Raw genomic sequence first — 19564 nt, 5'->3', positions numbered from 1 at the left:
TGGTTTTTTGTGAAATACAGGCTTAGTGAAGTAATGGAGATTGCAGCTTTTGGAAGACCCTTTTCTTTATGTAATTAATATAATTTAATCCTATTCACTGGTTAGGGAAACCTTATAGTTAAGGTTAGATTACTTTTGAATACCCAGATATCTGGAAATAGAATTTCTTTTTTTTTTTTAAAGTTTTTTTTTTTTTTTTTTTATTTTCAACGTTTATTTATTTTTGGGACAGAGAGAGACAGAGCATGAACGGGGGAGGGGCAGAGAGAGAGGGAGACACAGAATCGGAAACAGGCTCCAGGCTCTGAGCCATCAGCCCAGAGCCCGACGCGGGGCTCGAACTCACGGACCGCGAGATCGTGACCTGGCTGAAGTCGGACGCTTAACCGACTGCGCCACCCAGGCGCCCCAGGAAATAGAATTTCTATTTATACCTCTTTTAGTGTAGCTTAGTGATTCTTAAACTTTGTGATTTCTTTTAAGTTTTTATTTTATTTATTTTGAGAGAGAGAGAGTGAGAGAGAGAGAATCCCAAGCAGGTTCTGCACTGTCTGTGCAGAGCCTGACGCAAGGCTCGAACTCACAAACCATGAGATTATGACTCATGAGTTGGATGCTTAACTGACTGAGGCACCCAGGCACCCCTAAACTTTGTAATGTCTAAATTATATTTCATGGAGAAGGCTGAAATATGCTTGGTGCTTTGATGAATAGCCAGTATGACTTCCAAGGAGTGTGGAAAGGGGATGACATTCCAAAAGTAATTGGGGTCAGGTCATATACGGCTCTATAGGCTAATACAGCAACTTTTGATGTTTGCTGTGAGTGAGCTTGGAAACCATTAGAGGATTTTCAGCAGAGGACTGATGTGATCTGACTTTGAGTTCAACAAGAATTCTCCGGCTGTTATGTGAAAATAGAATTTAAGAGGGAAAGGACAGAAGGAGGGATATCAGGAAGCTATTATAACGATAGATGCTATTAGAACTGGCAAAAGATGGTGGTGGCTTTAAACAAGGTAGTAGAAGTGGAAATTTGTAAAATGTGGTCAGATTCTGTGGTCAGTTGAATGTAGAGTGAGAGTGGTTCACCCCATAGTTTTTGGCTTGAAAAACTGGAAGGATTGAGTTAACATCAGCTGAAACAGGTAAAATATGGAAGGAACATGTTTAGGGAGGAATAACAGGATTTTGGTTTTAGGGTGTTTATTGACATCCAAGTGGAGATTTCAGTAAGGCAGTTGCATACATAAATCTAGAGTTCAGAGGAAAGGTCTAGATCTGTGCTATACAATAGAAATTTCTGTGATGATAGAAATGTTCCGTATCTCTGCTGTCTAGTTTTGGTAGCTACTAGCTACATGTGGCTCTTGAGCTCTTAACTGCAGCATATGTGCCTGAGGACCTAAGCATTAAATTTAATTTTAATTAAAATTATGTAGCCATATGTTGCTACTGGCTAATGTATTAGGCAGTACAGATCTAGCCTGTAAATGTACATTTGGCAACAGACAACATACATAAATGGTAGGCTGCATGAAATCACAAGAATGAATGTAGAAAGAGAAGGGGAAAGGTTAATGGACTGAGTGTGGAACATGCCAATGATGAGAGGTTGTAGAATAAGGAATAACAGGCATGTTCAAGCCAGGTAGAAGAAAAACAGGAGACTGATTTCCTAGAATCCCAATGAAGTTTCAGTGAAGAGTAAGATTAGCTGAACCAAATACTGCTAATAGGTCAAGCTGGATGAAGACTAAAATTTGACTATTGATTGAGCCATAGAGGTCATTGGTAACCTTGACATGTGCATGGGAGGAAACCAGACAGGGTGAGTATAAGAGAAAATTGGAAACCTTGATACATAGCCAATAGCAATGTAACATAACATAGCTACTTTGGAAAACAGTTTGTCAGATGTGTGTAGAGAGAGATTATAATGACAGGTCATAGAATCTAAGTTGCTTAAAGAGGAAACGAAGGTATAAATACATTTGTCACTTCCTTAAAAAGTTAAACATAGAATTACCACATGACCCTAAATTTCACCCAGAAGAAGTAAAAACATATGCCCATACAAAAACCTGTACAAAAATGTTCATAACAGCATTTTTCAAATAACCAAAAAAATGGATACAACTCAAATGTCCATCAGCTGATGAGTAGATAAACAAAACGTAGGGGGCGCCTGGGAGGCTCAGTTGGTTGAGCATCTGACTTTTGACTTCAGCTGAGGTCGTGATCCTAGCATCATGGGATGGAGCCCTGTGTCAGGCTCCATGCTGAGTGTGGAGCCTGCTTGGTGTTCTCCCTCTCCTGCATGCACATGCACTCTCTCCCTCTGTCTCTCTCAAAAATAAATAAATAAACATTAAAAAAAATCTCTTTCCCTTTGCCCTGTTCATGCTCTCTCTTGTAAAAAAAAATAAAACACAAAACTTAAAGACATTATGCTAAAGTCAAAGAAGCCAAGTCATGAAAGACCACATACATGATTCTACTTATATGAAATGTCCACGATAAACAAATTTATAGAGACAGTAGATTAGTGGTTGCTTGGGATTGGTGGAGGAGTAAAAGGGCATATGGGGATTGACTGTTAATGGGTACAGAATTTCTTTAGGTGGGTACAAAAACGTTCTAAAATTAGATCATGATGATTTCCTTTAACATACTTGCAACCTATTGAGTTGTATACTTTAAATGGGTTTATTGTATGGTCTGTAAATTATATCTCAAAGCTGTTTAAAAAAACAACTGGAGAAAAGGAAAAGAACTTAAAAAAAGTTTTTTTAATGTTTTTATTCATTTTTGAGAGACAGAGATACAGAGCGCTCATGGAGGAGGGACAGAGAGAGAGGGAGACACAGAATCTGAAAACAGGCTCCAAGCTCTGAGCTGTCAGCACAAAGTCCATCACAGGGCTTGAACCCACAAACCGTGAGATCATGACTCGAACTGAAGTCAGACACTTAACTGACTGAGCCACCCAGGTGCCCCAAGAGTACTTTTGACAAATAGAAGAATTAGACTTAGATAGTACAGATAGTTCATCTGTAGCAATAAGAGGTGAGACAGAATGTATTAAAAATAGGTGCAGGTAGGTGGGTAGATGTGGTTGTGGTAGCTTTTAGAAGGTCTCTTGAGTGCTTTTATTTTCTCAGTGAAATAGGGAACCAGGTCATGAGCTGTGAGTGAGGATGAAGAAGAAGTTGTTAAAGATGAGAGGGAAGGTATAAAATAGTTGTCTGTAGAAGAGTAGCAGAGTGAACGGGAGATGTGATATGATTCCTGAAGTTAGTGAAACCAGACCACATGGTGGTATGATTTCTCCAGTCACATTTAGCTGCATTACTATAGACTTACATAGTGTGGGAGCAGGATTTAACCAGAGCTGGAGTTTTGCCAAGTGAATTTGTTGAAGAAAGAGTCTAGGGAATTGAAGATGTGTGTAGAGAGAGAGTATAATGATGGACCATAGAATTGAAGTTGCATAAAGAGGAAAAAAAGATATAAATATGTTGAAGGCAAAAGTTGTGGAATTAGTGGATTTTAGGTCCTAATGGAGCCTGAGAATTTTTGGAACCTGATAATGACAAAGCTGTGTGACCGTGGGGAATGAGTTTCTGAGGTAAGGTAGAATATAAGATTTTTGTTGAAGAAGAGGTCAAGGAACAGAAAGGCTAAGTTATTGGATGGATCAGCTCTATGAATATTGAAATTACCAAAAATTATGGCAGGATTTGTGTTGGAGAGAGATAATGAGCTAGGAATGAGAGGGATTAATCTGAAGTTGGTAGAGGACTGCAACCAGGTGGATGGATGATGGGTAGTATTTGATGACATGAGTTTTAAAATTGAGAAGTTTTAGGGAGGAGTGGGAGAGAGAATGACAAGGAGCAAACAGATATTTGCTCCACCTTCAGGCTCACTGGTAAAGAAGTATGAGAGAGAAGAACTGCCACTTTTAAGTTTATTTATTTTGAGAGAGAAACAGAGAATGCATGTGAATGGGGGAGGGGCAGAGAAAGGGGGAGAGAGAATCCCAGGCAGGCTTCTGTGCTTTCAGTGCAGAGCCTGATGCAGGGTCTCCGTACAGCAAACTGTGAGATCATGACTGAGCCAAAATCGAGAGTCAGATGCTTAACCAACTGAGCCATCCAGATGCCCTGAGAACTATCACTTGAGAAGGCTGCAGTGTTATCAAGCCAGAGCCAGATGTCATTTAGGCAAGAAGGTGAGGAAACATTAAGAGAAGAAAATACCTAGAAGATTTTGCTAAGGAGAGTCCATGAGTTCCAAAGGACATTGAAATTCAAGATAAGAATTTAGGAATCGTCAGAATAAAAATGGTATTTAAAATCTGTGGAAATTGATGAGATCATTACTAGAGACAGCATAAAGAGAGAAGAGGGTCAGGATTGTTCCCGGAAGTTCCCCAGCGTACAGACATGAGATAGAGCAGTGTTTCTCAGTCTTTTAATTATTGCCCCCTAAGGAGCCTTGTAGACTTTTTTGCCCTAGTCATCTACTCTAGGAAATTTATTTATTTATTTATTTTTTGAGAGAGAGAAGAGAGCACATGCACACACCAGCAAAGGAGGGGCAGAGGGAAAGGGAGAGAGAGAATCTTAAGCAGGCTCCATGTCCAGCACAGAGCCTGATGCCGAGCTCAGTCTCATGAACCATGAGATTGTGATCTGAGCCAAAAAATCAAGAGTCTGACGCATAACCTACTGAGCCACCCAGGCGCCCCTCCAGGAGGTTTTAATACCACAGACACACTGTATATTTCTTCATGTACTATGCCCTTTGAAGGCCACAAACTATTATAATAGCTAAGATATTTTTGGCCTCTCCCCCGGGGAATCAGTTTTTGTCCCCCTCCTGCTACCCCCCCCCCCACCCCCCCGGACAACATTGCCCCTGCTGAAATGCATGGGGTAGAGGATAGAGAAGTAAAGGAAGAAGTAACCAGGAAGGTAAGAGAAGAGCCAGGAGAGTGAAGTCATGAGGAGTATTAGAAGGAAGGAGGAGTACAGAATACTAGGTTTTAAGTATAGTTAGACCCTAAACCCTTGTAAAGAAGTAAAAAGAATATTACAAGGCTAGGGGTAGGTGGAAATATTTTAAGTTCAAGCTAGACGTGAAAATATGTAAGACATATTTGGAGGAGTGGCGAATGAGTACAATTTGACTGTAGTTGGTAAGTCTGCATTTTGTATAGTTACAGGAAAGGAGATTGGATTAGATGGGTTACAGACTCTTGGGAGCCAGGTAGAGGAGTTAGGGTTTACTATAATAGGGCATTTAATCTATTTTAGTTTCTTAAGTGGGATAAATAACATGTTAAGTGTAGTTTTTAAGATGGTCTGTTTGAGACCAATTAGGAAGTAGGAGCAGTAGCTCAGATATGGTCAAATATCAATAGATATTTGAATGTTTAAAATATATAATTTAAATAATGAGAACATATATTTGTGAACCCAATTTCCTACCCATCTCTTCCATATCTAATCACTTTCTTCTCTGCTTCCTTTGTTCTCAGATCATGACCAGAATCACCTAAACCTGCACTGTCCTGTATAGTAACCACTAGCCACATGTGGCTATTGAGCACTTAAAATTTTGCCAATGTGAATTGAAATGTTCTATAAGTATAAAATATACATTGGATTTCAGACTTAATAAAAAAAATTAAGTATCAATTATTATACTGTTGAAATGATATTTTTAATATGCTGGGCTAAATAAATTATTAAAATTAATTTCATCTATTTTTACTTTTTTTAAATGTAGTTACTAGAAAATTTAAAGTTATATGTGGGCTTATATTTGTGGCTTGCATTATATTTCTCTTGGTCAGTGTTAACCTAGACTATACTGCCACTCTACAGTTTCTAGCTTCATTCTGGCTCTGCTTTCTGTACTGTCATAGGTTGATGCCATTTACCTACCTTCTCCCTGCTGGTTATTGCCACCACTCTTCTTGCCTTTGTCTGCATACCTTCTGACACTAAATGAGCTCTTTTGCTGTTATTTCCCATAAATGAAGAATACAATTGTAGTGCCGAGACCCATGAGCAGAGCCAAAAGATATTAAGTGTGGAGGTACTAATAGTACAAAAGGATAAGATTGGAATGGAACTAAAAGTATCAGAAATTGTAGTGCTTTTTCATTTTACAGATGAAGAAACCAAAGCTCAGAGAGGTTAAATGATGTGCTGTCTCCATCTGGGCACCCTCTTAGGTGATTTAAAGAATGCTGAAACGCTCATATACTCAAAAGTATGTCCCTCCTCCCCCTTCACCCCTCAAAAGTGTTTTTGATACAGTATTTGAAATTCCCACTAGTCTTTTTCTTTCTTTTATTTTTCTTGTCCAGCAAATACTGACTGAGCACATACTGTGGGCAAGTTATTTGGAGGTATCAACAGTGCAGTGAATGTGGTTGCATAAGTGTATTCTACTATGAAAATGTTAACATGGTATTTTTCTTAGAAAATAATTAGGATGTCTTTGTATATTAAATTGTTAGCTAGCAAAGCCATGAGGAAGCAGGATGTAGGGTAGAGAATTTTAATAGGGAAAAAAGAAAAGCGAAGAAATATCTACATCTGGGGTACCTAAAGTGGTTTGGAAGTCCTAGGGGCAGCATGAAAGTAATATGATCCTAATGAGAGGTGGGGGAGAAGTAAGCAAGAGTGATGTAAGAAAAGAGGTACTGAAGACGCTGCCTTGCCAAAAGTAAACTTCATTCAGGGCCAACCCTGCCAGAACAAATTGTTTAATTTTCTAAGCTATTTGGATTTTCTCCTCTTGAGATTACTTCAGTTCTCTGGAGGAACTGGAGAAACTTTTGAGTTAGTAAGCAAACACTAGTAGAAAGATTGTAAGATAAACCATTAATTGCTTTCGTAGCACCCAGCTTAGAGATTACAAGGGAATGAGAATTTTGATTGGCAAAGGTTAGAGGAGTACATTTTAATTTGAAAATTTCTGTTACTAGAGTATTAGAGCAGGGCCAAACATGGACACAGCCTGTTGGAGGGCTTCGGCGTTGAGAAAGGAACATGACAAGCCAGGATACCTAGGAAGTGCTAGGAAGTTTAATAAAATAAGGTCGGGAAGAAGTGTAGGTAGAAGGCAGAACATGGGTAGAAAGATAATGTAAAGAAGCAGAAGACAAGCAGGAATATATACTATGACTTTATCCAGAGTAGCTCACATGATGATGAGACTATGATGATGAGTAAGGAAGACAGTTGTTGGGATGGTGGTATTGTCTGACTTTTTTTTTTTTTTAACATTTACTCCTTTTTTGAGAGACAGAGACAGTGTGAGTGGGGGAAGGACAGAGAGAGAGGGAGACACAGAATCCAAAGCAGGCTCCAAGCTCCGAGGTGTCAGCATAGAGCCCCACGCAGGGCTCAAACTCACAAACAGTGAGATCATGACCCAAGCTGAAGTCTGATGCTCAACTGACTGAGCCACCCAGGCGCCCCTGTCTGACTTTCTAAAAGATATTTTATTGGGTGCCTGCATGGCTCAGTTGGTTAAGCGTCTGACTTCAGCTCAGGTCATGATCTCATAGTTCATGGGTTTGAGCCCCGCATCAGGCTCGCTGCTGTCAGCACAGAGCATAGTTCGAATCCTCTGTCCCCTCTCTAACTGTACCTCCCCACTCACTCGGGTTTGCATGTACTATCTCTCAGAAAAAAAAAAAAAAATTAAAAAAAAAGATAATTTATTTTATCTTTACATATAAATACTACATAGGGAGGTCATTGTTGAAGTATTTTAATTTTGCCCAGAGTTGACCTCTCTTCTCTGTTCCCAGTGCTCATTTGAGATAAGCTATTGCCAAAATCTCTCTTCCAGTTTTTGGCCTAATGTAGCTGTCAGGTTTTTATTTCTTTTTTTTTTTTTTTTTTTTTTTTTTTTTTCGTTTATTTATTTCTGAGACAGAGAGAGACAGAGCTTGAACAGGGGAGGGTCAGAGAGAGAGGGAGACACAGAATCTGAAACAGGCTCCAGGCTCTGAGCAGTCAGCACAGAGCCCGACGTGGGGCTCGAACTCACATACCGCGAGATCGTGACCTGAGCCGAAGTCAGACGCTTAACCGACTGAGCCACCCAGGCGCCCCAGGTTTTTATTTCTTGATTTCTATTTGTCTGGAATGTCCCATTAGTAACAAAGTCTTAAAGTTCTTTTTTTGGGGGCGGGGGGAGGGAAACAGACCCAAAGTCTTGGGTTCTTTTTTTGAAATTCTTTCTTCTCTCTGTATACTGGTACTTCATAATGTGATTTATTGCAAACTCTATTGTTTTCCTCTCCCCTCCAAATTAGCCTACATACCAATGTTATCTTCGTAAAGCACCAATTTCATATTTCACTTCTTAAAATATAAAGAAAGATAGATCCCTTATGATTTTTCACAAGCAGCCAAACTTACTATTTACGATGGTTGTTTTTTTAAGTTTATTTATTTAGACACCACGAGCGGGGGAGGGGCAGGGACAGAAAGGGACAGAGGATCTGAAGCCGGGTTCTGTGCTGTCAGCACAGAGCTCACTCTGGGGCTCAAACTCAGATACTGTGAGATCATGACCTGAGACAAAGTCAGATGCTTAACTGTCTGAGCCATCCAGGCACCCCTATTTATGATTTTCTGTAATCTGGTCCAGCCATATTTCCCACCACTTTATAACATAAATCATATGCATTTATTCATATGTATTTATACATAAATTCATATGTATTTACTTTTTAGGGGCGCCTGGGTGGCGCAGTCGGTTACGCGTCCGACTTCAGCCAGGTCACGATCTCGCGGTCCGTGAGTTCGAGCCCCGCGTCGGGCTCTGGGCTGATGGCTCGGAGCCTGGAGCCTGTTTCCGATTCTGTGTCTCCCTCTCTCTCTGCCCCTCCCCCGTTCATGCTCTGTCTCTCTCTGTCCCAAAAATAAATAAAAAACGTTGAAAAAAAAAATTTAAAATTTAAAAATTTAATGTATTTACTTTTTAAAAAAATTTTTTTGAGAGAGGGACAGACAGCAGAAGACAGGGGAGGGGCAGAGACAAAGAGGCACAGAATCTGAAGCAGGCTCCAGGCTCTGAGCTGTCAGCACAGAACCTGACTCAGGGTTGAACCCATGAACCATGAGATCATGTCCTGAGCTGAAGTGGGACACTCAACTGACTGTTATAAACAGGTTATAACCTGTCCGTATGGCATGATGTTTCTTTTCTTTTTCTTAAAGTTTATTTCTTTTGAGAGAGCATGGGTGAGAGCTGGGGCAGGGCAGAGAGAGAAGGAGAGAGGGAATCCCAAGCAGGCTCCACACTGTCACTGCAGAGCCTGATGCAGGGCTCGATCTCACGAACTGCAAGATCATGACCTGAACCGAAATCAAGAGTCAGACACTTAACTGACTGAGCCATCCAGGTGCCCCTCTTTTCTCTTTTCTCTTTTCTTTTTTCTTTTTTTTTTTTTTTTTTTTAGATTTTGTTTTTCAGTAATATCTACACCCAGCGTGGTGCTTGAACTCACAACCCCAAGATCAAGAGTTGCACACTCTACTGACTGAGCCAGCCAGGCACCCTATGGCCTGATGTTTTTTATATGTGCTTTTCTGTCATTCTCCCTCAAAAAAATGCTTTTTCTTTAACTGCCTTGCCAAGTTCTGCCCCTTTTTCTAAATCCAGTTTAGATAAGACCCCCTCCAAAGGCTATTTCTAGATGCTATAAGCTTTATCAGTATCTCTTTTCAAAATCAGTTGGTACCTAAGGCATTTATTACATGTTATATTATATTATACTTTATGTCATCTCATTCTGTTTCTTGTATGTTCTTTGCCCAACCGCATTATGAGTTTTTTAAGAGAAACATTTATTTCCTAATATTTGTTTTAGCCTATTACTAAATACTCAAAATAGACTCAATAAATATTTTTTGATTAAAATAGTATTGCTGACCAATTTTAGATATAAAGGTTAGATAAGGTAGACAAAACAGCACTTTTTTTTTTTCTTTAAAGATTTTATTTTTAAATAATCTCTACATCCAGTTTGGGGCTCAAACCCACAACAGCAGATCAAGAGTTGCATGCTCCACTGACTGAGTCAGCCGGGTGCCCCAAAACACCACTCTTTTTTTTTTTTTTTTTTTTTTTTTTTTTTTTAGGTTTATTTAGTTATTTGAGAGAGACAGAGACAGCACGAGCGGGCAAGGGTCAGAGAAAGGATGAGAGAATCCCAAGCAGGCTCCATGCTGCCAGTGCAAAGCCTGATGTGGGGCTCAAACTCACAAAACCATGAGATCATGATCTAAGCCAAACCAAGAGTCAGACACTTAACCGACTGAGCCACCCAGGCACCCCAAAAGAGCATTCTTAAGAGATTATTTATTTAGATAAATAAATCTCCCTTAGAAAGTCCAACTCAGCCTTTTAAAAATATCTGATTCTTTTATTACAAATTTACCTGAAAATATATCTATTGTTGCATAACACATCATCCCTAAATTTACTGGTTTAATAATGAATATATATTGACAGTGTCTTTTGGTCAGGAATCTGGGCATGCACAGCTGAGTGACTGACTCAAGGTTGCTCATGAGGTTACAGTCAAGGTGTCAGCTGGGGCTGTAGTCTCATTCTTAGGCCTAACTCAGGAGGATCTGTTTTCAAGATTACTCACATTGTTGATGGTAGGACTGAGTTGGTCACAGGTGGTTGGACTGAGGTCCTCAGTTCCTCACTAACTGTAGCCAGAGGCCTCCTTTTGTTCTATGCCATGCGGGCCTCTCCATAAGGCAATTCAGAACACAGCATCTGGCTTTCATCAGAGTTGAGCAAGTGGGACAGCATCATGACAAAACCACAATATTGAGTATTCTAATTTCAGAAGATCCATACTCAAGGTAAGGGGATTATACAAAGGTGTGAATACTACGAGACAGGAATTATTGAAGTCCATCTAAGAAGCTGCCTACCTTACCTAGGCTATTCTACTTTTCTGCAGAAACCTTTCCTGGCCTCAGGAAAAGAGGAGTTGTGTCTCTGAGTCTTTCACAATAATTATTCTACTCTTAGCACCTACTTTTTTTTTTAATCTATGATAGCATATTTAGGATCATTTAATATTGAATTCTAGAATGTTCTGCATCCTGACTCCACTAAAGATTTATTTATTTATTTATTTATTTATTTATTTATTGTTTTTAATGTTTTGTTTATTTTTATTTTTATTTATTTGTTTTTATTTATTTTTTTTGTTTTTATTTATTTTTGAGAGAAAGAGACAGAGTGTGAGTGGGGGAGAGGCAGAGAGAGGGAGACACAGAATCCAAAGCAGGCTTCAGGCTCTGAGCTGTCAGCACAGAGCCCGATGTGGGGCTTGAACTTATAGACCAAGAGATCATGACCTGAGCTGAAGTCAGACACTTAACTGACTGAGCCACCCAGGACCCCCAATGTTTTATTTATTTTTTAGAGAGAGAGAGAGACATTGAGTGTGAGCAGGGGAGGAGCAAAGAGAGGGAGACACAGAATCTGAAGCAGGCTCCAGTCTCTGAGCTGTCAGCTCTCTTCTCTCTCTGCCACTCCCTCTGTTTACGTATGTGCTCTCTCTCAAAAAATAAATAAACTTTAAACTTTTATATAAAAAAAATTAATGCATATATTAAAATGGTGTTACATAGATTAAAAGGTGCCACATATACTAAAAGTCATACATATATTAAAAAGGTGAAACCAGGGAAGGGGAAGAAGGCGGTAACAAAAATACATATTTAAAAATATGTCAATTTTTCAAGTGCAAAAAATATTTTGTGTACTTCTTAGAATGGCAAACATTTAAAAGACTGATAACACCCATTCTTAAAAAAGTAATGAGGTAATAGTTTATAGTGTTGATAACAGTGAAACTTGGCACAACCTTTTAGAGCTTTATTATAGTGACACAGAAAAATGCTCAAATATATTGTAAAGTGGAAGGAAAAATTTCAAAAGTATTATAGTATGTGCATTGAAAAAAACATTTGAGACTATAGCAAATAGTTAACTTTGATTTTCTCTGTGTAGAACTGGGGGTCAATTTTATGTCACTTATTTCTACAATTATTATTAAAATCTATTAGCTTTGTAATGAAAAAGTAATATTTTCAACAGGCAACTTCACATTTTCTTTTTACAGGAGATTACATGCTTGATGCAAAGCCAAAAGAAATTTCAGAAATTCAACGTTTAAACTATGAGCAGGTAATAGACATAAGTTTTGTTATATTCAGATGTGCAATTTTTAACTTATGGTTGTATTCATTGGTCTCTGTCAGTGTTTTTTTGTTTGTTTGTTTTTTGTTTTTTGTTTTTTACAATCCTTTAAAAATGTAAAAACCATTGTTAGCTGACAGCCAGTTTTGGCCCATAGGCCTACTTTGCTGCTATCTGTTTTATATGAACATATATGCCATATGGAATGAAACATAGATATTATTCTACAGACCTATGTAGAATGATAACTTGGTATTTTTCTTGAAAAATTCACTTTCAAGTGAATTTGTCTTTGATTCATCTTTCCTCATTTTATCTGTATTTTATAATTTAGTTATATTTGGGAGGAATTTGAGTAAATGATGTCATTGGTGTGTCATTAGGACAAAACCTGCAATTCTGTAGTTTCAGTGTGTCCACATTTCTTGCATGTTCTTTAGAGATTCTGTTTTATAAAATAGGAGAAGCTCAAAACTATTGGAGCTGGAAGAAAGCAAGCAGAACTTCATTTTCTTCAGTATTCCTCTTCTGTTTGACAATAGAAGGCAAGAAAGAATCAGGTTCTTCTAGAGGAAGGAAGGATCAGCCAAGGAAGAAATAGACATCATTGGAACCTTTATGTTTACTTTCAAAGCAACCTTTCTAACATACTTTCACTGGTATCAAATTGACAAAAAGGAAGCAAAATTCATTGCAGTATTGCAAAACTTGAATTTGAATGGTGAGATCATCTAGTCCTAATAGAATTGAAGAGCCTACATATTGCATTACTTCACCCTGTAAGGTAGGAAATCTATAGCTAAAGCCAAATTGGTATGCTAAGTCATTTAAATTCTTTTGGAGTTTGTAGTTTAAAGGAATGGTTTCCAAGCATTTTTCGTGGTAGAAACCTCTTTTCAAATGAAATTTCATGCTAACCTCCAATATATAAAAGCGGTAAATGACATTTTATAAGTATAAAGTGGTAAGATTCAATTTATATTATTTATCAAATGTATAGAATTTCTTATTAAGTCAGTGAAGCTATTTTGATTAATTCAAAACTTGAAATTAGGAATTACAATTGTAGTTATATATCATCCTCAAAATTCATTTTACTTCTCTTGCACAGTCTTGAGAAAATCTTGATTAACGTGTGTTTGCCAGTGGTATCAGCATTTTGTTTTTTCAAGTCCATCTTGCAGTCTCAGGAGACACTTCCATTAAGGTGATCTAGACTCTTGGAAAATGATTGGAATTAAAGTTTTGTTTCAAAGCTGAAACAATATCTAACAACCACATACATTTCTTGTGAGAACTACATATTAGATGAAAAATACCCTGCATTTAAGATAAACTCTTAAACTATTTATATTATGATTATATTACCATTAGTTTTGAGAACAGCATGTACCAAGCTGATAAGGCTGAGTCTGAGCTCCTGTTTAATGTTCCACAGGTGTGATTGAATAATCTTCTTTTTTGTATAATTTTATGTGAGCAAAAATGTTTAAGCCTATATTTGAGAGACACCAATGTAAGGCTGAAATCTTCCTAATTAAAACTTCTTTATCACAAGTAGTAACATAAATAAAAAGCATACTTTTTCCAGTTTTGCTTAATGATAGATACACTGACAACACAAGAAAGCACTCTGTGTGTGTGTGTGTGTGTGTGTGTGTGTGTGTGTGTGTGTTTGTATGTGTGTATGACAGGTTTTTAAATGACTGCAAGTATATTTTTAAAATACATGTTAAATTGAAAATATTTCACCATGTCAGAAGTACCTTTGTGAAAAATTCTAAAAAAAAAACCAAAAAACAGAACAACACTTTAACCACTGGCTTAAAGGAACCAATAGTAATCCTTCCTTCCTTGTGATGTAAGCAACCATCCCAAGGATTTATATTATTACCATAATTCGGATTTAGGAACAAAATGGCAAAATACTTACCCTTTTTAGTTCTTTGTTTACGAATGTTCATTTTTTACCAGTGTTACTAATCTTTATGGAGATTATCAAATGGTGTCTATTTAGTTATTTTAATACTACATAATTTATAAAGAAATATAGAAGGTGTATAAAAGTGTAGGCATGAGCCCAGTAACTAAAGGAAATTGGGTGACTGGCAATCAAGAATTTAACAAATATAGATGAAAAATCAGTAGTAGTAGAACTATAATCCTATAATTGCTCACTGTTATTACTATTTTTTTAGATTCATCATTGCTATGATGAAAGTTTTACAACACTGAAGGGAGAAAATGTGAGCTGATTATTTTCAAGGTTTCAACTTTGGGGAAAGTTGAAAAAATATATTGTTTTGGAAGAACATAGTTATTAGGAAAAGGTGAAAAAGCCAGACTATATAACAGTGTTATTCTGTTATAAATTCTTCATTGATAAGTTTGAAACATTTGAGTAATTTTTGTTTTCAGTCCATACAGTTTCTTTGAATGGAATTTTATGTTATTTGGTAAAACAGAATTCTGTTCTTATGACCTAATTTATCTTTTTCAGATTTCAGAGAGAGTCCCTAGTTTTAATATAAAAGGATTCTTTTTAATGTTTGTTTATTTTTGAAAGAGAGAAAGTGAGGGGGAAGAGGGAGAGGGGGACAGAGGATCTGAGGTGGGCCCTTTGCTGACAACAGAACCCTGCGGGGGTGCTGAATCCACAAACTGTGAGACCATGACCAGAGCCGAAGTCAGATGTTGAACCAACTGAGCCACCCAGGCACCCCTATAAAAGGTTTTATTTCAGGTTCACCTTTTCTACTATAAGGCCCCCAGTAGGCCATAGTCTTCTATTTTCTATCTTCCATATATAGCACAGTGTCTGATTAACAGTAGGGGTTCAGTAAAATTATAGTAAATTGTATATGTTGGAGAAGTTTTTTGTTTCATCAAATATATCCTCTGTAAGTACAATTATATTTAATATATTAAAATTGTTTAGAAAAACATGTTTTAAAATATTCAATATAGATAATACGATTATATTTACAGAAAAAACAGATGTGGACAGAATGACTTCTTAATTTGGTCAGCAATATTTGTAATCTGTCTTTTTATGTCTTTCTCTGACTTCATCTCTCACTACTTTCTACTTAATTATTTTTGTTCTAGCCATTCAAGACTCCTTGCTATTCCATGGACACAAATATCGAACTCATTCCTTGCATCACTTTTTGCACTAGTGTCTTATTTTGTCTGGAATGCTGTCCCCCCCCCCCCCCCCCCACAGAGCTTCCCAAGACTCACTCATTTTTGAGAGAGAGAGGGACAGAGCATGAGCGGGAGAGGAGCAGAGAGAGAGAGGGAGACACAGAATCCAAAGCAGGCTTCAGGCTACAAGAGCCCCACGTGGGGCTCAAGTCCACAAACTGTGAGATCATGACCTGAGCCAAAGTTGGATGCTCAACCTGAGCCACCCAGGCACCCCTATTTAAGTGTCATTTTTAAAGAGCTCCCCTGCCTTTTTAAAGTAGTTTACAGCAAAATTGAGTGGAAAGAACACAGTTGCCATATACCTCTTGTCCCTCTTTCCCTCCCCCCTCTACACGTACACAACCTTCCCCCACTATCAACATCCATTCATTGATGCATTGTTATAATTGATGAACCTATACTGACTCAAAATATCACACAAAGTCCATAGTTCACATTAGGGTTCATTCTGGTTAAACATTCTGTGTGTTTTGACAAATGTATAATATGACATGTGTCCACCATTATAGTATCATATAGAGAAGTTTTTATTGCCCTAAAAATCTTCTGTGCTCTGCCTATACATCTCTCCCTCTTCCTAACCCCTGGCAATCACTGATCTTTCCTACTGTCTCCATTGTTTTGCCTTTCTCACAATATCATTTGGATTCATGTATGTAGCCATTTTAGATTGGTCTCTTTCACTTAGTAATGTACATTTAAATTTCCTCTATGTCTTTTCATGGCTTGATAGCTCGTTTTTAATTGTGATTAAAAAAAACAATATAAAATTTAATCCCTTAACATTTTTAAGTGTATAATTTAGCAGTGTTAACTATATTCACATTGATAACAGATCTCTAGAACATTTCATCCTGTAAAACTATGAAACTCTAAACCCATTGAACAACTCCCCAGCTCTCCCCTTGTCCGTCCCCTGACAACCACCATTCTACTTTCTGTTTCCAGAATTTTGACTACTATAGATATTTCCTATAAGTGGAATCACATAGTATTTGTCCTTTTGTGATGGCTTTTTTCAGTCTGCATAATGTCCTCAAGTTTCATCCATATTGTAGCATGTGATAGGATTTCCTTCTTTCTTTTTTTTTTTTAAGGCTGAATAATATTCTATTGTATGTATATACCACAATGTCTCCATCCATTTATCTGCCAGTGGACATTTGGGCTGTTTCTACCTCTTGACTATTGTAAATAATGCTATAATGAACCTGGGGGGTGCAAGTATTGCTTCGTTGGAGAGGGAAGAGACACACTATTTATTACTCCCTCCCCTACTTTTTTAATGAAGTATCCACTCCTTATGTATCCTTTTTCTGCTCTTATCACTTAAAAAAATAGATCACACTGACATCATATTTGAAGAATATGCTTTTTCTCTTTTGGAAAAGAAAACAACAGGGGTAGATGGCTGGGGTTTGGATGTATACCCAAAAGTGGGAGACCTTTGACTAGAAACTTTGTCTTTAGTCTTCCTGGTCTAAAATAGGCCCCTCATCCCTGTCAGTCTGTGTGTCCTTTCCCTGCTCAGTTTTTATTAAATACTTGACATTATATATGTATGTCTGTCTCTCAAAGTAGAATATTAGTTATATGAAATCAGGAACTTTGTTTTATTTGCTGTTATCTCTTTAGAACTTAGGTTAGTGCCTGGTACATCATAGGTATTTAATAAAAATTGGTTGAAGGGATGAATTAATTGGATAAAATGGAAAATTAGAAGTAAATGTGCCTGCATTTAAATATCTTTGCTATTGTTGTTGTCATTGTCATTGTGGTTTGATTTTTCTCATCTTTACCTTCTCCTTTCTATTTTCAGAATATGAGTGATGCTATGGCAATCTTGCACAAACTACAGACAGGCTTGGATGTAAATGTAAAATTCACTGGTGTTCGAGTGTTTGAATATACACCAGAATGCATAGTATTTGATCTTCTTGATATTCCTTTGTACCATGGGTGGTTAGTGGACCCACAGGTAAGTAGAAAAATGTTAAATATATAAACACAAATGTAGTAAAAATTTATTGATTTGAAAAATTAATCAGATTTATATGTTCTAATTATTATATTTTTGTGATTTTACCTGAAATTAGCCAAATTGTGAGGTTAAGGGCACTGTCCTCTGCACTACTAAATCTGTCCCAAGACTACTGACTATAACTTCAAGGAGTTAGGAGTCAACTACAAAGTTGAGTCTATATTCTCACTAGCAGTTCTTATTTTCTGTCTTTTGGATTATAGTCATACTGATAGGTGTAAAGTTATATCTCATTGTGGATTTGTTTGTATTTTTATGGCAAATGATGTTGAGTATCTTTTCATGTGCTTACTGGCCATTTGTAGATCTTCTTAGGAGAAATAGCTGCAGATCCCTTGCCTATTTTTATTTATGTTATGTTATGTTATGTTATGTTATGTTATGTTATGTTACGTTATTTGCTTATTTTGGGAGAGAGAGAAGAAGGGAGACAGAGAATCCCAAGCAGGCTCTGCACGTTCAATGTAGAGCCCGATGTGGGGCTTGAACTCACAAACCATGATATCGTGACCTAAGCCAAAATCAAGAGTTGGGCAGTTAACCAACTGAGCCACCCAGGTACCCCCCCCCCCCGCCCATTTTTAATTGGGCTGTTTGTCTTTTTGTTACTGAGCTGCAAGAGTTCTTTATGTATTTTAGGTATAAGTCTCTTATTAGATACATGGTTTGTGTATTTTCTCCCATTCTGTAGTTTGTTTGTTTATTTATTTATTTATTTAGGGAGAGATAGAGCAAGGGAGGAGCAGAGAGAGAGAATTCCAAGGAGGCTCCATGCTGTCAGTGCAGAGCCCAATATGGGGTTCAAACCTACCAACCATGAGATCATGACCTGAGCCGAAATCAAGAGCCATCCAGGCGCTTCTGTCTTTTTACTTTCTTGATGGTGTTCTTGAAGCACAAAAGTTTTTAATTTTGATAAAGGCCAATTTATTTTTTTTGTTTTGTTGCTTATGCTTTCGGTGTCCTAAGAAGGTTTTGCCTAACCCAAAGTCACAAAGATTTACTCCTGTAACTTCTTCTAAGAGTTTTATAGTTTCAGTGCTTATATTTAGGAATATGATCAATTTTGAGTTATTTTTATATATAGCTGTAGGAAGAATCCAATTTTATTCTTTTGCATGTGGCTATTCAGTTGTCCTAGTACTATTTGTTGTACTCTTTGTAAAAGATTATTCTTTCCCCCATTGAATTGTCTTGGTACTCAGAGTGATCTTTGTAAAATAACCCTCCCCTTGATTTCTGTGTCCCCCTCCTTTCCTTAAAGGCCTTCAGTGTAACTGAAATAAAATATAAAATCCTTACTAGAGTTTTTATGATATGCTGCATGACCTAGGTTCTGCCTATCTGTCCAACCTTCCCTCATATAATACTCCCATTTTTTAAATTTTTATTTATTTTTTTTACTAGTCTTTCAGTAACACTAACTGCCTTTCTGTTCTTCAGACATATCAAGCTCATTTCTATTTCAGGTTTTTGTGCTAGCTGATCGCCTACTGTGGAACATTGTTCTACTACTCTAACACATTGTTCTCCCAGATCTTCATGTTTCTGGTACTTCATTAGTCAGATCTTAGGTGAAGTATCATCTTGTTAAAGAGGCCTTTCCTGGGGGGCGCCTTGGTGCCTCAGTCTGTTAAGCATCAACTTGATTTTGGCGCAGGTCATGATCTCACAGTTCATGAGTTCAGGTCCCACACTGGGCTCCACACTGACAGCATGGAGCCTGCTTGGGATTCTCTCTCTCCCTCTCTCTTCCTCCACCCTGTTCATGCTCTCTCTCATTCTCTCAAAATGAATAAATAAAACTTTAAAAAAATTTTTAATTAAAAACAAATAATAAAAAAGAGGCTCTTTCTGACAACTTACTGAAATTAGTCACCCTTCTTTTCCTGTCATTTACTCTCCCATGAGCCTCTTTGATTTGATTTTCTTTACCACTTAATATTATCTGGAATTTTATTTATTTATTTTTCTTTTTTCTTTTTTTAAGTAGGCTTCACACCCAATGTGGAGCCAGCCCATTGCAGGGCTTGAACTTACC

At 37.5% G+C, this 19564-nt stretch overlaps 1 protein-coding gene across 3 annotated transcripts in view; it reads left to right on the top strand.

Annotated features, from left to right (window-relative positions):
• MINDY2 (MINDY lysine 48 deubiquitinase 2) overlaps positions 1-19564 on the top strand; it is an 82653-nt gene that overhangs the window by 17074 nt on the left and 46015 nt on the right. For all 3 annotated transcript variants that reach the window (XM_030318086.1, XM_030318084.1, XM_030318085.1), the window contains exons 3-4: positions 12196-12260; positions 17302-17460. In XM_030318086.1, coding sequence (XP_030173946.1) covers positions 12196-12260; positions 17302-17460 — 224 coding nt within the window. The remainder of the gene's footprint in view (positions 1-12195; positions 12261-17301; positions 17461-19564) is intronic.

Source organism: Lynx canadensis, chromosome B3 (genome assembly GCF_007474595.2).
Source record: "Lynx canadensis isolate LIC74 chromosome B3, mLynCan4.pri.v2, whole genome shotgun sequence".
In the NCBI taxonomy this organism is placed as follows: Eukaryota; Metazoa; Chordata; class Mammalia; order Carnivora; family Felidae; genus Lynx; species Lynx canadensis.
Note: the sequence above shows the minus strand (reverse complement) of the source record. Positions and strands in the feature narration are given on the sequence as shown.